The 18,983-nt window shown below is 42.8% G+C and overlaps 2 protein-coding genes across 5 annotated transcripts; both read left to right on the forward strand.

The window, feature by feature from the left end:
- The first annotated feature begins 1,385 nt into the window (after positions 1-1,385).
- zc3h13 (zinc finger CCCH-type containing 13) lies at positions 1,386-13,077 on the forward strand. 4 transcript variants are annotated; one of them, XM_063466161.1, is made up of 20 exons: positions 1,386-1,531; positions 2,146-2,322; positions 2,475-2,578; positions 2,679-2,793; positions 2,923-3,034; positions 3,176-3,342; positions 3,490-3,638; positions 3,717-3,917; positions 4,065-4,232; positions 4,321-4,664; positions 4,792-5,250; positions 5,724-5,972; positions 6,050-6,539; positions 6,726-6,922; positions 7,250-8,485; positions 8,590-9,255; positions 9,348-9,491; positions 9,721-9,921; positions 10,717-10,880; positions 10,994-13,077. In XM_063466161.1, exons 2-20 carry the CDS (start codon positions 2,155-2,157, stop codon positions 11,201-11,203), a joined length of 5,544 nt encoding a protein of 1,847 aa, XP_063322231.1. In that variant the 5' UTR covers positions 1,386-1,531; positions 2,146-2,154; the 3' UTR covers positions 11,204-13,077. The 4 variants fall into 4 exon arrangements, with proteins under 4 accessions (XP_063322231.1, XP_063322234.1, XP_063322233.1 ...); XM_063466164.1 differs by having other exon boundaries at positions 6,726-6,838; XM_063466163.1 differs by having other exon boundaries at positions 4,071-4,232.
- A 2,123-nt stretch (positions 13,078-15,200) lies between these two features.
- Positions 15,201-18,254, forward strand: rpl31 (ribosomal protein L31). The gene is made up of 5 exons (XM_063466635.1): positions 15,201-15,276; positions 15,727-15,830; positions 17,062-17,187; positions 17,958-18,070; positions 18,155-18,254. Exons 2-5 carry the CDS (start codon positions 15,727-15,729, stop codon positions 18,184-18,186), a joined length of 375 nt encoding a protein of 124 aa, XP_063322705.1. The 5' UTR covers positions 15,201-15,276; the 3' UTR covers positions 18,187-18,254.
- Positions 18,255-18,983: the final 729 nt, after the last annotated feature.

Below are 18,983 nucleotides of genomic sequence, written 5' to 3' on the forward strand. Positions count from 1 at the left end.
CAGTACCTGATTCAATGGTTCCTAAGGAAGTGAATCATTTGCGGGATTTGTGGAGTGTTTTTATGATGAGAGATAGCAAACCACTGATCATTCTATTGAGAAATATGGAGCCAGCGAGGAAGAGAGGAGGTTCTGTCATGTGGGAGCATTTTGAATTGAGATTGGCCAATCGGGTCAGTTTGCCAGCTTTCTGTTCTTGTTGTTTGCCTTTGTTTTGGGTGTATTTATTTTATCTGAAAATGTCTTAACAAAACATCTGCTTTTCATAATAAACATATCATTACATTATTTTATTTTTTTTAAATAATCTTAAAATGTTATTCTACAAAATGTGCAGCAATTTAATTTGTTTATTCTTTTTTGGTGATAGTCTGTGGGACCCAGGAAGACCGTATACGTACATCTCTGCCAACTTCCGTTGCAGTTTCTGTGCACTCCAGCCTCTTCTTCAGTCTGTTCCATGTTAAAGGATTTTCTCTAAGGCAGGAGAAATTATCTCCAAGAAAAGAAACAGACTCAGCCATCGCACAGTGGAACAAATTCTCTTCTTTAATAAAAACCAAACAGGATAACCTTAAATGCATCATGTTTTTACTTTACAAGTTCATAAACATTTTCCCTTTCCAGTTCACAATCATTTCTACTTCCAGGTCAAAAATATGTATAAGAAAAAAGGCCTAATATAATATTATTTATAAACCTACCTGGCCAGCTGTCCAGTGATTAATTGCGTAAGTACATGGAGGCAGGACCTCACAGCAGAAGCATACTCCATAATGTGTTATACATTATTATATGCATATTATATGTATTTTTCATCTATTGTCTTTACCAATATCAAGAAGTTACAAGCAAAGACAGACCACAACATGCTACATGCTTAAATAAGGAAAGTTTATTGATGAAATTAATTTATTAAACAAATAGACATCGTTTTTTCACCCAAAAAATACATATTCAAAGCAACACAAAGTGGACCAATATCAGACAGAATTGTGAACTCCACTCTGTAGAGTAGGCAGCCATAATGAAGCAGTACACTTTAATTTGTAAATTCAAGCAGTTGTTCATATTTTTGGCCACCAGATGTCACCAGAGATGACTGTGTTGAAAAGCTTCGGCATCAGTAAGCCAGTATTGAAATATAATGTTTTTTTCTGCTACATGTATAAAACAAGTTTCCCCGACAGCCGAGTTCTAATCTTAGCTAGCTAGGTCTCAAGGGGCCATCTTTCAAGATTTATATCTTGTGTGTATGTGTGTAAGCCACCGCAGATGAACTGGGGGAAAATGTAATTAAAAGCTGTACACGTGAACAGGCGGTGGCGGTAATGCATCGCCGCGGAGGTCGAGTTCCTCCTTCACAAACCACAAAAGAAGAAGGACCTATGACGCGCACTCTCCGCCAATATGAAGGCACCCAGGGCAGTTTCTGCCTTTGCTTTTAAAGAATAAGCCTTGTAATTTTTTTTACAAGTGCTTAATCCGCCAGCCTGATTAAAGTAGGTGTGACACCGAAAAAATATCCTGGGTGAGACCGTGTTTTCATTTACAGATTAGCATGCAGGCTACTGTAGCAGGCTAAGATAGGCCCCGCGCTGAGATAAAACATGACACAGTTAACTTTAGCATTAGCCTGCATTCGCTTGTTTTATTCTAGTATGAGATATGCAGAATAATTACTGTTAATCTACGACGCTTTTTGAATTTCAGTTGCATCCTGGTTAGTTAAAGATGGTAAACAGAACTCAGTTCTTGTAGTTAACGGGGAATTCAGCTTACTTAAAGCTAGCATGCGTTGTTGCTCGCTATAAGTTAGCACAGAGCAGCTGCACTGACGGCAGATATTTGCATGTGTTTATGTTTTGGATGCTCGATTATGCACAGGAGTACTAAAGCATCCGGGAAGGCCATGTGATTATCAAACGGTTGCAACAGTAACAGTGAGAACTGGGTTTTCGGTTGCAGCTTAAGATCTGTTGTAGGGAATGAATTAATTCAGGGAGTTTGAGGGAATCGCACTGCAGAGAAAGTTTCCTGACAGACTTGCTTTGTTTTTTTAAGTCATTTTTTTCTAAAGTGCCAAGTTGTAAACATGCAGATGATTTAAGACAGTTCACTGAGCGTTGTTTGTCATATTTGCAGTCCTGCAGAATGTCCAAGATCAGGCGGAAGGTAACAGTGGAAAATTCAAAAACCATATCTGACAGCAGCAGCAGCAGCAGCACCACAACCAGCAGCAGCACCAACCCCGCTGCTCCGTCCCGCAGGCCAAGTGTGTTTGAAAGGCTTGGACCCAGCACTGGGAGTAATGCTGCTGATGTATGTAACACCCAGAAGTCAGAGAGGGTTTCCCCCCCTCCAGGGAGAAATCTCCAAGTCACTGTGTCTTTGAATGAATATGGCACAGTGCTTAGTTTCTTCTTTGGCCTGGCTCATCTGTGTTTTGTTTTGTTTTTTTGTTGTTTTTTTAGAGTCACTGTAGAAATTGGCTGAAGACTGGGAATTGCAGTTACGGCAACACTTGTCGCTACACACATGGAACTCAGCCACGAGGCAAAGGATTTAGCTTTAGCCGGTAAGATGACTGCGGTTATTGAATTTGTATTGATTGTTGCTTTTAAAATCAAATCGATCTTTGTGCATGTGTTTTTCTAATCTCTGCGTTAATGAAACAGGTCAACCGAGAGGCCCACAGGTGATCTGCGGGAGAGGATGAAAAATAAAAGACAGGATGTTGAAGCAGAAAACTTGAAACGAGATCTAGATGAGCCCTCGTCCCCCACAATAAGAGTGAGTCCTCTGCTCTTTTGGTCTTTGATAATAACGCATTTCTGAATGAAGAATCTAGTTTCGATTTGAAATCATTTTGGAGATTTTAGTACATGGTGCACAACGGTTTGTTTGTGTGTGCTACTGTAGCAGAGAGAGTCCTCCAGAGGCCGACACAGAGAGAAGGAGGATATAAAGATAACAAAGGAGCGTACCCCAGGCAGTGAAGAAGAACCCACAGAGTGGGAAACCAATCGTGAAGGTTCAGTGTTTTGTTTTGATGAAGTTTAAAGGGAAATTGACACATTTATTTGTAAATACCATTTTGATGTTGTGGCTTGAAACGCTCTTCTCCGTTCCAATTTTATTGTTTTGTTTTGGGGGTTTTTCCATTAATTTTCAGACTCTGATATCGGTGATTACGACTATGAGCTATCCCTAGAGATGAAGCGTCAAAAGATTCAGCGTGAACTAATGAAATTAGAGCAGGAAAACTTGGAGAAGAGAGAAGAAATTGTCATCAAGAAAGACGAGACTCCGACAAAAGCCAGAACCACAGCTTTGCCAAAGGTAAGCGATGAGATGCTTTGATTATTTCAATACGTGACCTCTGGATTTCAAAAGTATTAGCACAGCTCACTTCCTCCGTTGAAGTAGCTGTCTGCAAGGGTGATTGTCATCTGAATTTTAGCTCGATCTGTCACATTTGTCCTTCAGGCTTCCCCTGAGCAGTTAAGCTCCAAAGATTCACCCTCATCCAGAAAGTCCAGTGGCTCGCCAAAACATAAACGGGGAAACAAAGGGCTGGGCTCGGGGAAGAAAGAAAAGAAGGCATCGGTATCCTCACCTGTTTCAGAAACTACCAGGTAGGGAAGAAAAACAAAATATGAGACCTACAGATTTGATGAGGTTCTGATAAATATCTTCCATCATTCTTTAACCAGGTCTTCGAAAGGAAGCCACAGCAAGAAGAAAGGGCCCCGTACCCCCAGTCCCCCTCCACCGGTCCCTCTGGACCTCCCCGTGGTCGGGAAAAAACACAAAGGCAAGCACAAAAATAAGGAGAAGTCTGACGAGAAGCAGAAGGAGGGTAAAGATCGTGGACGAGATGCAGAAAAACACAAAGAGAAGAAGGAAAAACGCAGGTAAAGTGGGGACTTAGTGCATGTGCGTCATGCAGCGTACGTATGTGCATATGTTTTTAATTTGTTGAGTCATATTCACAGTTATCCTGAGTTATCCTTTTCAACTTCCAGTGCTCGCTCTTTATAATGACACCTTTTTGTTTGAAGGGATAGATCAGACAGTTCCCACAAGGCCAAGAGGTCTGTGACATCAGAGGAGCGTTCTGGTAGCGTGTCATCTCCCTCCAGGGGTGCATCGCCCTCAGCGAGAAAGAAATCTACCTCTCCTAAAGCTTCCTCCCATAAGGCTTCTATCTTGGCATCCCCTCCTCACAGGTGAGCACATAGAGACCTTTTTTTCCAGGGCTGTAGACATTGCACCTGTACTTCTTAGCCAAAAGGAAATAACCTTTTGTCACTGCAGGTCTCCTTCTCCTCCACGCCACCAACGCAGCCCCACTCCTCCCCGTCACCGCTCGCCTTCGTCCCACTCCGGTTCCTCTGCCCAGCGGCACTCTCCCTCTCCTCGACGCCGTCGTTCTTCTTCCCCCATCTACCACAGAAGCGCCACCGCTCAGGCCTCCGCCTCCTCACCTCAGAGCTCCCGGCGCTCTCGTTCGCCTCCTGCTTCTCATGACACCTCGTCACCCCATCGGCGCTCTGACAGGTTGAGCCCCAGCCGGCGCCACTCCAGGGGCCGCGAGAGGAGTCGTGGCGACAGAGAGAGGAGTCCTCCCATCCAGGACCGCAGACATGAGCGCAGAGATGGTATCCATTACTGGATTTCTATTTTTCAGTCTGTTGGCTGATTGGAGCCTTGCTTTAAAATATAGGCTGTCAATTAAAAAAATGTACATTTATCTGTTATTAAGCTATGTGTCTTTTCTCCACACAGATAGTCACAGCAAACGAGAGAAGGACAGCATCCGTGACGACCGGGACTATGACTCTGAACAGATCTCCCGGGATGCCCGTGACGACAGGGACGCCCGAGATGCTCGTGACCGACGGGACGCTCGTGACCGAGGAAGGGAACCAACTCGAGATTCTCGTGATAGCAGGGATGTGAAGGACTTGAGAGAGAGTAGGGTGGAGACCCGCTCCAGTCGAGATAGCGAACGGGAGCGAGAGAAGGACCGGGAAAAGGAGAGGGAGCGAGAAAAGGAAAGAGACAGAGAGAGGGAGAGGATTGATGCACACAGGAAGGAGGACCTGACTCAGGATGACAGGAGCTACGGGAGAGGGCATGGACGTGACGATGGAGGCAGAGGAGAAGCAAGGACTGAGAGCAGGACGGACAGAGCTGATAGGAATGGACGAGGTAGAGGACGCGCTAATGACATACCTGAGAAAGGCAAGTAAATAAAAGCAAAGTGATTATTTTCAGTCTTTTTAAAGTCTGAATTTAATTGGAAAGGGTCCAAAAACATCTTAAAATACTACTGTGAGTTTTGATAGTGTTTGCGGCAACAAAAGACGAGACATTTTGATAATAAGCTGCTGGAACATCTCATATCTAATGAGGGAAATTAACAAAATAATTGAGAGTGAAAAGATGATTGGCTGATTGTTGTGCTGGTAAAAAGACTGCGTGATAAATTGCTCAAAATTTTCAGAGTAAAAGACTGTGGAGATTTCTGCTTTCCATGATCAATAAAAGATTGAAAGGATCTAGAGAAATCTTTTTTACGCAAAGGAAAAGCAGAAATGCTAGCTAAAATCTTCACTGTATCCCAAAATTGATGGTAATTGTTTTCCCTTTTAGTCTTTTTGGGTGAATGTCTTGAAATATACGTCAACCCATTTTCTCATTTTTCCTTCTGTTAGGCTCCAACAGAAACTCTCGGGGTTCCCAACTGGAAAGCAGTCATGACAACTGGGAATCACGGAGCAGTGCCGTTCGTGAACGGAGTGTGGAGAGGAGCACAGATCGCAGTGCCAATGAAAGAAGCTCTGACAGGGTGTCAGACCGAGATCGCTACGAGTGTGAGAGAAGAGGGGAGCAGACCAGAGACCCCTCGTATGACAGGAGAGGAGGACATGGAGAGCGGGATCGCAGAGACAACCGAGAAAGAGGTGAGGATTAGAAGCTCACACATGATTTCCTTCATTAAAGTGTGTAGTTATTCATGGCTGGTTTCTCTGTTTAACAGACCAAAGAGCAGCTTCTCCAAGCAGACACCAGGGGAGGCTGGAGGAGTCTGAGAGGGACGAGAGGAGGGACGAGCGCAGGACTGAGAGAGCTGAAGACAGGAGAGACGACAGGACTCGCGAACGGGAGAGGGAGCGGGAGCGAGAGAGGGAACGGGAGAGAGAGAAAGAGAAGGAGAGAGAGCGGGAGAGAGAGAGGGAAAAGGAGCGGGAGAAGGAAAGGGAGGCGGAGAGGGAGCGGGAGCGGGCCAGGGAGAGAGAACGAGAGCGAGAAAGGGAGAGGGAGCGAGAGCGAGAGAGGGAAAGGGAGCGTGAGGAGCGGGAGAGAGAGAGGGAGAGGAAAGAGAGAGAACGGGAGAGAGAACAGCGCGAGCGGGAGAGACTGCGGGAATGGGAGGCCCGAGAGAGGGGAAGGGAGGAGAGGCGGGAGAGGAGAGACGACAACAGGGATGAACGGCCGGTTCGAGACAGCCGGGACGATCGCAAGTTGAGGCATGTATCAGTTTTTAATCCGTGTATTTGTGCGCATTTTCTACATGAAATAAATAATCATCCGCACATAATCCAGTAATTATTTACAAAGTAAAGTTTCCTAAATGTTCGGATTTAGTTTTATTTAGCCATTATCGTGCTAATCTCCAAATACTGATCTGCGTTTATTATAATGTCCTCTCCTAGTCGCAAGAGGCCCAGGATGGATAGCAGCCAGAGTCCCCGATCCTCTCCTAAGCGAACGACACTGGACCTCAGTCCAGCAGACAGCGACGACTACAATAGTGCCGAAGATAAAAGTGAGCGCCCGATTGGCCGAGGGCAGGCCAAGCTCCACCCTCAGCCCCTCCTCCCCAGCCCAGTGTGTCTGCCTCCATCTGACAGTAGGGAAATTCTTTTTGATAGGACACACTTTTATTTTAATGGGGGTTGCACTTTTCTCATAATACACATCCTTCTGTAAACGTGTGTGCTCTGTGTAAACACTTTTAAGTTTCATTTCTCTTTGTAAAATGTGCTGGTGCTTTGGTGTCATTGGCTGTCACTCCAAATTGGCTAAGTGAAAAGAAAATGAAAGAGCTTTCATGTCAAAGGGCTCCTTTAGGTTAGATTTTCCTTTCACTGCATTTTCAGCCGATACCTCCAAGGAAGAATTTCTGTACTTGACTCCAATGCTTTAAAAGTGCTGAACGTGTTTATGTGACACACAGATGGGGACAAGCATCGTCTGCTGAGCCAGGTGGTACGGCCCCAGGAGCCGCTGTTACGATCGCCGCCGAGAACTGCCGCATCCGATGACAAGCCCACTCACTGGAAGGATGAGGACCGCAGGGTAGTTGGGGACAAAAGGGAAGCACGCGGTCGCCATGAGGACCTGGAACCTCGTGGGGAACGAAGCAGAGGGGCCGACAGGCGTGGAGAGCACCTCTCAGACGCGCCTTCTGACTTGCGTACCAGAGGCAGAGATCCTACACCACCTCCGCATCTACCCCTTGCCGCTGCCACTGAAGACAGAGAGACCAGTGGTTCCCAGTTGCACGAGGAGGGGAAAAAGAAGACAAAGTCACAGAGGAAGGGCTTGAAGAAGGGTCGCAAAGACGAAGAGACTGTCGCTGGCAGCGCCCTGGCTGCTGCAGGGGACCGATTCAACCCCGAGCCCCCATCTGGGGCTTCTGCAGACGTGCCTCCACCCTTACATTCTCCCAGGAAAGGGGCAAAGAAGAAAGCTCTAGAGCGAAAGAGGAAGCGATCGCGAGGGGCGGAGTCTGAAGCATCCGAGGAGGAAACTTCAACCTACCTGCCACACAGTAAGAGGAAGAGGGGTCCTCGGACACCGCCACCCTCAATGAGACCTGATCAGCGAGGCGCTGGAGGGAATACAGAGCGCTCTCCTCTCTCCAAAATGGACAATTTCAGTGACTGGTCAGATGAGGAGGTGACAGACCGGGGAGGCTCGCTGGAAACACTTGCTCCTTTGGTTTCTGCTGATAGGGCTCCTGCTGAACCTCTCAGGAGAGGTGGAGGCCCCAGGATGGGCCGGGGTAATCCACCACCCATTGCACCTCTGCTCTCCCAGGATCCTCCAATGCTGCTGCAGACTTTGCCTCCGCAGCCTCTCATGTCCCAACCGCTGCTCCGCAAACCCCCACCAGAGCAGACGCGCAGCAGCAGCATGGGGAGCAACCAGAGTCGGACATCGTCTCGACGCCTGCGTTCACCCTCTAACGAGTCAGCCCACAGAGAAGATCCCCAGGGCCCACGATCGCGCCGGGGCATACTTCAAGGCACCAACTCTCGGGACCGGGAAAGAGAGCGGGAGCGAGAGAGAGAACGGGAGAGGGAGCGAGACCGCGAGAGGCCGGCGGCGAATGACCCTCCATGCTCTGAGAGGAAGTCCCGGATTGATCAGCTGAGGAGAGGAGAGCCCAGCCGTAGCACCTCATCAGGTAAAAGCCTCACCTGAATCCTGAACGTGACACAGAATTGCACACATCCTGTACTACCAGGATCACTCTGAATTTGACCTATGTTGATTTATTTTTTAATTTAGACCGGCAGGATTCTCGCAGCCACAGCTCCCGACGCAGCTCTCCTGATTCTGAGAGGCAGGCCAGGTCCAGGTCCCGTGCCGGCTCCTACGACAGTCGAGAACGAGAAAGAGAAAGGGAGCCATTTGAACGGGAGAGGGAAAGAGAGAGGGAGAGAGAACGCAAGGACCTCCGACCTCAGCAGCAACAGCAACAGCCTCTGCTTCTCCAACAGCAACTACAACAACCACCATCAAGAGAATGGGAGCCTGAATGGCCAAGCCGGGGGCGGGAGCCCCTGCTGATGCGTCCTGGTCGTGAACCTCTCCTTAGGGAGCGGGAGATCCGGGACAGGGAACGCTTACTCCCTGAAGGACTCATCCAGCAGCATGAACGGGAGCGGGAAAGGGAGAGAGAACGGGAGAGAGACAGTCGAGGTGACCGAGGTGTTGACCGAGAGAGGGAAAGGTTGATGATGATGGATATCACGCCCCACGGGGACCCCAGGGCTCCAGTACGAGGAGACATCAGAGGAGACTTGCGAGGAGACATGATGAGACAAGACAGGATGGATTACGAGCCTTTGCTGCCCAGAGAAGCTTTCAGTCCTCCAGAGCCCGAGAAACCGAGCAACAGTCCCCATCTAACTGGAGATCAACGGGAGGTGGAGAAGGCAGACAGCATCGATGGTAAGAAGATAAAAACGTGCATAATTTTTTTTTTTTTTCATTTCTTGTTTTTCCTACAAGGATTTCAAGAAAACTGTGTCTGGTGGTTTTAGGAGACGATGATGGGAAGGAAGACGATGCCCAGTCTATGGCATCTGTTGGCGAGGAGTACGAACCGATCAGCGATGATGAGCTGGATGAAATTCTGGCTGACAGCCAGAAAAAAGAAGATCAGCAAGAAGAAGAGAAAATCACAGGTACACTAAAGACATTCTGTGGATAATATATACACACATGAAAATGTGTCATCAGTTTCTCTCCCCTCTTTATTTCTTTATTTTTTATTTGATTGTCTTGAATTCTGGCAGGCCTGAAGTTCATCAACTCTACAATTAATAAAAATTGAGAAAATGCAAAGTATTCAGTTGAAATTTTCTCTGGTGATCTTTAACAAATGAAGCCTCTGCCTTTGTCGTGTGCCGACAGGTCCTCTGGATGTGATAGATGTGGACTGGTCCAGCCTGATGCCCAAACAGAAACAGGAACCGCGGGCAGCGGGGGCAGCCTTGCTCCGCTTCACCCCAGGGGCAGTGCTTCTTAGGGCAGGCATATCCAAGAGACTTGCTGGCCCAGAACTCCTGGAACAAGTCAAAGAAGTGTGCAAGTCTGAGCTGGACGATCCCAAAGGTGAGTTGGGGACATAAAAACTGGATGTATTGAGTCAACAGTCAAATCTCATTAAAGGAAAAAACAATTTTCTGCAGAATACGTATGTGGTTGGAGATCGGCCAGAGAAGAAAAGTCGTAGGCTTTTTGATACTGTGGAGGGGACATTTAAATTCATGTCTGTACTTCTAGACTGAAAATATGAAGTGGCATGCCTATGTTTATCATTAAGAGAAGGGGTTCCCGTCACCAAATAAACCAAAACGAAGAGGAAATGGATAACACCACCGGCAACTTAATAAACTGCCATTCCCTTCCTCCTCTCCTCAAGCCTCATCTCCCGAACTGAAGCCGGGGTCCAACACATGAAAACGTGATTAAATGTGCATATTTGTTCCAGATATTGTTGCAGTTATTGTCAGCAGATTAGACATGGGAACCCTCTCCATCTCTGGACAGCTGATATAAGCTGGCGAAATGACAAGAACATTGTGGCAGCTAATGTTAGGTTCGAGTGGCCTAAAATTCACACCTCACAGTTTGGTTACATTTTCACATTGTATGAGAGTTTATTCACTAACTGTAACAAAGTTACATCCACTTCAAAGACAGTTTCACTCATGCTGGCTAACAGCAGCGCTACCAACAGTTCAGCGTGTCATTGATCAGAGCTTGTCTGACTCCTTGACCCGGATCAGGCTCCTTTTACAAAGTTTCACAACCTCTTCCAGAAGAAATAAAGCTGAACGCTTCTTTTTTTTTTTTAAATTCCCGTTGATCCATCAAATTAAACCTCTGTTGTCGTCATCTTGGTAGATGCTGACAAGCTCTTTGAGCATGACCTGGGAGCCTTGAATATGGCAGCTCTGAACAGGCGGGTGGAGAGGGCAGGTTTATTGAGAAATCTGGGGCCGTGCTGCAAGGCCCTGTGTGCTCGCAGGGACTTCGCCATCCGCCGGCAACTGTTGAAAAACGAAAAGGTATGTGCTCTCCAGTTACAGACCTAAATTAATAAACGATATGCTGATCTCAATCTTAAATGAAAGTGCTTAAATCTCTTAACTCTTAGCTCCTCTTAACTATTTTTTCTCAGGGTCTATCCAAGCATGACCCCACCACACCTGTGGTGGACAATGAACTCCTGCAGATGAGCATGCGTCTCTTCAGAAGGACCATGGCTGGCCAGGCATCGGCCCCGGAAAGGTCGGACAGTGGGTCGGCACCAGCAGCTGAAATTACTGAAGCTGGTAGTGGTAGTAGTAGTAAGCTCAGCACAGCACAGCCTGAGGTCTGTGTGTCCTGAGAGTAAAACACATCAGAGGTGAATGCTTCTAGGCCTTTACTTCCTCTCACTCCTAACTCTGTTTCTACCTGTCTCATTTCGTTACATTCATAGCCTTTTTAGTCATGAGAGGGAAAACGGCAATGTTATGACTCTTTCAGTTATTTGTTTTTCATGATGTGTTCCATAGACTACTGATAAACTAGCCTATGGAGGGGTGCGACTATCCATGTATGAGAAATCTAAAACGCCTAAAATGACTTCATGTTTTTGTGGATTTACAGTGTTTTAGAGCAGATTTTTAACGATCAGTTTCACCTGCCTGACAAAGATTTGTTTCCTATGTTGTGCATTGGTTAGTACAACTGTGCATTAAAATGGTTAGATGTTGATTATTTTTTTAATTTTTTTTTTGTAACTGGTCTTTTGGTTTGTATGAAACGACTGTTCAGCCATGACATAATGGGACACTTAATATTGTTCTGGGTTTTTTGTTTGTTTGTTTACACCATAATACATGAATCCAAGTCTATAGCATTGGCTGCAGATTTTATCGACTCACAACAGTGAAACATCCTGCAGGAACTTGAAAGAACATTTCTCACTAAAAAGCACTGCCAAGCTATTCCTTCACTGAATGTAATTAGTTAAAGCTTTTAGTTTGTGGAAACACGCTTTATTTTTTTTGTGTTTCTTTTAAATGGTTTGGCAGCGTCTTTCTGACAGGAACTGAAGGGAGTGCAGATCACGAACATGAACGAGTGGAATTCCTCTTCTCACAAGTCCACATCATCCATGATGGAGCCAAAGCGCTCCCAGTAGGAAAAGACAGTGTACTGCTTAGGAAATAATGACTGAAAGCAAACCATTAATCTGAACTTTCAATCTGCCATGCAGTCGGCCAAACAAGGTCACGGTAGTCTTGCACAGATGGATAAGGTGCACCTTTAAAATGTGGTTGTATCAGGAGACAGTTGTTTAACAAAAAACACAAGATTTGCATTATGTGTGTGCTGGGATAATTTTAAAGGACTGAAAAAATTAGGAAGGGGCAAAGTACTTTTGTCCTAAAGCTCTGGATTCAACACGACCCACCACCCAATCCAGCTCCATGACATGAAATCTGATTCCTCTTCTCCACCCATTCGGGGTCAGCGCCTGTCCTACACCCAGTTTTCACATTTTGACTTCCACTGAAAATTTCTGCCAAAACAAAATTGGCAATAACACAATACCGAAAAGAAAAAGTTTCCAAAATTGGGACCACTTACTAAGGAAAGGACTACCTCATGAAATCCTATCCCACTGAGGAAATAATTCACCATCTGCTACATAATGTGTGGTTCATGATGTGGGTCGGTTTCGAGAACTAACAGGAGTGGCCGAAAAGCAGTATGAGTAATTTTATTGACACAGAGACATCGAACTCTGTTTCCCATTATATTTCAGTTTGACCATGACTCTGGTTTTACAGAAAACATTTTTACAAACTTTTTTTTTCCCCTTGTCTCTAATATTCAAGGTCATTTTCGAAATATTCGAGTAATGATATCTGGTTCAATGCTGTAATTTTTTTTACTGTAAAATAAATATTGACATTTTCACAAATAAGGACAAACGTGATGAAATCTTCAAGCAAACAAAATTTTGAGGTAAGTTCTGGAGTTTAGCATATAATTACCACCACTTCATGGGTGATAGGTTTATGAGTTTGTCTCCATATGTGTCTACAGAGGAAGTGTTATGACTACTCTTTTTTTTCTTTTTTCTTTTTTTTTTTTTAATGCATTAGCATTTTATCAGTGTCATACTAAAAAGGAGATAAGCCTTCATATTGGGAAAATATGAAAAAAACTAAACTGTCTTAGAAAAACCAGTATACACTACTCATGACTTAATTCCCTGAAAATATTTTTATACTACAAACAATGTATGATACTATTAAAGTTTATTTGAACTTACTTTCTGATTACGATTGTCCTGTTTACAAGGACAACATTGTAGTTGATGTTCACAGAGGTATGATATGATATGGCTTTTAAAAATGTAATCGGCATGAATGAGTAGTAGTGATTTTGTCATTTGTAATGATTTTTGTAGAAATTTGTGTAAAAATTGGATTGTGTTACATTACATATTCTTACATGCAGACATGACATTTTGTGTAATTACACACATCTTTAAATTGTAAGCACAGCAATTCCTTTAGTAGAAAAAAAAGAATGATTACAACCATTCTTAATTCAATTATGTGGAAAAATTTGTTTCACATTTCTTTACATGTGCAAAATAACACCATGTTTGGTATAGTATATACTTAAAATATGTATATTGAAAACAAAGATATACATTTTTTTTTTAAAGTTTGAAATTTTATTAGGACTTGTCATACAAGGACATATGTAAAATATATATTTGTCACAATCTGTGATTTTTAATAATTAACTTTACCTTTTTAGTATATCTGAGATTGCATTCTTACAAGTTAGAAGTAGACATATCAGTAGAATTTGGATGTTAACTAAAGTTTCAATTAGGATGCCTGTTAGAACAGTTGTAGGTATCTACAGCAGTTCAACTGCTGATAGTAATTATTAAAAACAATCAAACTTTGACCAATAAAAACTGGATTCTAGATGCTAAAATTGCATTTTAGCTTTGTCAACGTGGAATTCTAAGATAAGCCATAAGATCTTTGTTCATACAGATGAAAATTCTGATGCCACTCTGCTTGGTGCAATGAAAACAGCAACTGGGTGTAGAGTCACAAACATTAAAAATTATATAAAAGGTATACACTTACAGTGGCTTGCAAAAGTATTTGGCCCCCTTGAACTTTTCCACATTTTGTCACATTACAGCCACAAACATGAATCAATTTTATTGGAATTCCACGTGAAAGACCAATACAAAGTGGTGTACACGTGAGAAGTGGAACGAAAATCATACATGATTCCAAACATTTTTTACAAATAAATAGCTGAAAAGTGGGGGTGTGCGTAATTATTCAGCCCCCTGAGTCAATACTTTGTAGAACCACCTTTTGCTGCAATTACAGCTGCCAGTCTTTTAGGGTATGTCCCTACCAGCTTTGCACATCTAGAGACTGAAATCCTGCCCATTCTTCTTTGCAAAACTGCTCCAGATTAGATGGACAGCGTTTGTGAACAGCAGTTTTCAAACAGCAATTATCAACATACAAGGAATATATACAGAAAGAAACTGTTGGAGTATGACTACAAACAAATATTAATGGTAAAGCGACTGATACTTGCATGTTTCTCTTAAACACCGAAAGGACTTAACACAGTGTGTCATAGTTATCCACGTACATATTTTCTACACCTGTGCTTTCAGTGTTAAAGTCACACTTCAATTTTGAAGAACCCGGAATTCAATGCCCAAGAACACTTAAGCATGCAGACTGCAGCAGCCAGGGATCAACCACCAACCTTCTGATTAGGCGATGACCTGCTCTACTCGAGCCACCTCGGGAATACTATATGGTAACTAATACATACGTGAACAGTAGTGCAAATAGGTTGGGAGTGAAATAATGATTTAACGGCAAAAGTGATGACAGAGAAAAAGTATTAGAGACAATGTGGTAAGGAACAGTTAGAATGTTATAAGAACACCGTGTTGTGCGTTTGTTTTCAAATGTATTGAAAAAACATACCATGTATTACAATTTTCTTAAAATGTATTCAAAACACGACCGATTGATATGTAGAAACGTTTTAATAGAAACGTATGGTAATAATAGCTGACAAAGTTACAGAACTCTTACAATGGAGTTTCCAGTGATAAGTAAGGAGCTATTCATATCAATGATTAATACTTTTGCTAATATGATGTGAATCGTAGATATCTTTAATAAGAACTGTTAGTCATTACTCGACAGAAGACAAATGTTACAGCCAACAATTTCAATAAAAGCTACTTCTTTAAAGTTATACGGATTTGGCATGCTAGGAACCATTAGCTCTACGTTTGTTGTTAACGGGCCTCATTCGAAACGGACCGGCTTCCTTTACCCACAACCCTCCACCTTAGCTCAGTCCTTCCGACTTCCGCCTCAGCTAAGAGCCGAGGTGAGTAATTTTTTCAGAAACTATAATTCTACAATCCAGCACCATCCTGTGCTATTAAAGCCACAGAAACGTTCATCCATCGTGTAATAATGTTTATTAGTACTGTATCTGCTGTTATGTGACCATTTTGATGTTGCTGAATGTTTGTAAAGACACTTTAAAGCGACGAAGGAGAAGCACCGTAGCGGTTTCTAGCTGCATGGCTGTCCATGTTCTCCACACACTGCTGGAGTGTTTGTCACTCAGTTCACAAATATAATACCAGCACTACAGTTATTATTTTAACGTTTATGTCATTTATTTTCTTATTTAAGCTACATGTTGGCTTGTGTAAGTAACGCTAGCTGAGCTGTATGCTAACGTCAGGCTTTTCTTCGGGTGTCGAGCTTAAGTTGTGTTGAAAGCGGACTCAAACTTAAGTATGCGTGTCTTTTTGCCTCTTCTTTCTAGATGGCCCCAACAAAGAAAGGAGAGAAAAAGAAGGGGCGTTCAGCCATCAACGAGGTGGTGACCAGAGAGTACACCATCAATGTCCACAAGCGCATCCATGGAGTGTAAGTACTGCTGGTGTTATGCCAAAAAACCATTTCCGATATATCTGTTTGTATGTTTAAAATATTTGCTTATGTTGGTAGGCTGTATAAAGCTGCATTAAAGAAGGGGGTCATACAATAAATAAAGAAATTACCGTACTCTTTTATGAAGCCAGGCCTTTTGGGCCACTGAAAACAACTTTATAGATCTGTTATGTTGTATTTGTTGCAGTTTCTGCAGCCCTCTTGGTCACATCTGTTGAAAAAGACACACTTAATCTCAATTAGAGTTTTTACCCAGATCAACAAAGGATGTCTAAAAATCACTTTGCCAAAAAGCTGATCTGCTTCTATCTTGTGACAGGAATATTGTTCCTGGCTCAAAATGACTTTTATCGTTAATGATATAATGTTTGAAAGGTCAGTAAGTTATTAACAACAGTTTAAATACTGATTGAAGATTAGATTAAAATATATTAAAGCGACTGCAGTGTGGCTCTGTTGTGTGAGACGGGTGTGCACATGAGCACATTTTGTTTGGATGCACTAAAAGCAATCAGTCCTTTAACTTGTTTTACATAAATCTGAGCATTTTAGTAATTCATGAAACGTATTATATAAGAGAAGACAGAAAGATCAACGATAGAAATTCAAATTACATTACATTGTTTTCCTGAGCACACAATAAAGCAGCGCACATATAAAAACTAATAATGCCTCTCTATAAAAAAAACAAAATGACATAAACGCTAGAGAAAAAGGTAGTTCAGTGAATAGACAGTGCTTCTAAGTGCTAATCTACAGTGAAAGGGAGAAAATGATCATTGAAAGAATTTCATTTTTGAAAAAAACTTCCACAAACCAAAATACCCATTATCTGTTAAGCTTGTCTGAGAAATGACAGATCCTTCAGCCACAAAGAAAAAGGGGACATGAGGATTGAGTGAATTTGAGTATTTTGTGCTGTACGGAAGATAACATCAGGGGAACGGACGGATCTTCAAATACCAAATTAAAGTGTCTGATTTGTTTGATGAAAATCATTAAAAAAACACTTGGACAGTCTGGTCCATTTTTAAATTATTTTACCTAGAATGGGTCTAATAGGAATAAGTCGTATACATTTAATTTGTCAGTGACTGTTATCTGTCGCCCGGTGCTGCTGTTCACCCAGTGTTAGCATGCAGAGAAATACTAATCAGGCTCATTTCTGTTGTATTCATATTAAAGTTGTCCCTTTTTTCGTTTGCAGGAGCTTCAAGAAGCGAGCTCCCCGCGCCATCAAGGAGATCCGCAAGTTCGCAGTGAAGGAAATGGGAACTCCTGATGTCCGCATTGACACTCGCCTCAACAAGGCAGTGTGGAGTAAGGGTGTGAGGTGAGCTGATGCGCTCTTTCAGCAGCTTCACCCTGTTTGCTTTTATGGGTGGTTTGCACTGCGTCCGTGTTTATTCTTATCTCAAAGTCATTTTTTACTTTCCTGCGTATTTATATGAAGGGTTAAAGTGTGCAATACTGGCTGTCAGTAAGCTCCTGTCACCAGAGTGACTTTAGGAACTGCTATATGTCAGCGTGTGCTTTAACAAGTTAGGTTTGTACAAAACAGAAGATAGAAAGCTGTAAGAAACATTCAGTTAAAATTCTATGCTCAGGTGTGCCGTTGCCATTTTTCAGTCATTCTTTTTTCTTTCTTTTTTTTTACAGGTTAGTTGAACTAGTGGAGGTGTTGGTCAGCCTTCTGTGTGCACACAACTGAGATTTATTGGACATAGAGCAAAAGTTGTGCTTAGAAATACAAGATTGTCTGAGAACCTGTTGATGGCTCCATTGCTTTCAGCTATTTGTGATTCACTTACGTCTATGTGGGAAAAATCGAATTTACCATATTTCTGTCTGTGCTGAAAGTAGGATATCTGAAGGTTTTCTAGTCTGTTTCTCAGCATATGAACAGAAGAAGAGAGGGGAGGTGTTTTTCAGTGTTGTGGTTTGCTGCTGTCATTTAATATCTCGATGCATTGCTTAAGATTACACAGGAATTAAAACTGCATGAAATAAGAGTGGCAACATCCTGTGATTGTAGCAGTTAGTAATGTCCCAGCTAATCATTTAGCTTCCTGGTGTTCTTATGTGTGCGTGTGTGTGTCACAGGAACGTCCCGTACAGGATACGCGTACGGCTGTCCAGGAAGCGTAACGAGGACGAGGATTCCCCCAACAAACTGTACACCCTGGTCACATACGTTCCTGTCACCACATGCAAAGGTAAGCATGTTTCTCACTCACTCTCAGGTACCCGTGGAAGTAATGATGACATTTTCTTAATCGTGTCCTCTCTTTTCCCCACAGGTCTGCAGACAGTCAATGTTGATGAAAACTAGTTGATGAAAAAAGTTGTCTCCAAGTCAAATAAATGGAAATAAAAGGACATCGTGTGTTTCCTCTTGCATTTCTTTCTTTCTTTTGTTTTTTTTGCTCATAACTGAAAGGTTTGATTTGAGATTTGTTATGGATTAACGATGATAATTTTAGGCTAGCAAAACAGTCAAAATTTGTAAAAAATTAAGTGAATCTTTACCCCGTTAATATAACTATTTATAATTTGATGTTTTTAACCTCCTAGGACCTGGCGTCCACATATGTGGACGTCACATTTGGGTTGCCTAGACCAGAATACTAAATTTTGCTCTACAAGGGCCTGATATCTGCTTGCGAGGACATTATACTACCACTGTTCTATTGAAATTGTAAATGAATGTCCTCATATGTACGTCTCATTTTTGTCAGAAACAAAAATCAGGTAAAAAAAAAAAAAATCTGGCAATTCTTTGTTTGTATACTCATCAGTGTCCCAATATGCCCCAAAATCAAAGAGAAATAAAAATGCATGCCATGAAATAGTTTGGGTCTTAGGAGATTAACTATAAGTAAGAACTGTCTTTGGGATTTGTTGCCCTCTGTTTTCAAGCAAAGCAAAATTACTATTATTTGTTTTTTTAGATAGTAAAGCTCCTGATTGGTCATTGAACACTACCACTATGACAATACAGTGCTGATAGTTTATAAGGGAAAAAACAACTGGATTTACTGGAGCGTGCTGGGTGGTGTTTATTAAGAATATTGTTATGGTATTTAAATGGAAAATGAATTAGGTGTTCAGTTTCTTTGAACAATGGAG

Source organism: Pelmatolapia mariae, linkage group LG23 (genome assembly GCF_036321145.2).
Source record: "Pelmatolapia mariae isolate MD_Pm_ZW linkage group LG23, Pm_UMD_F_2, whole genome shotgun sequence".
Classification (NCBI taxonomy): Eukaryota; Metazoa; Chordata; class Actinopteri; order Cichliformes; family Cichlidae; genus Pelmatolapia; species Pelmatolapia mariae.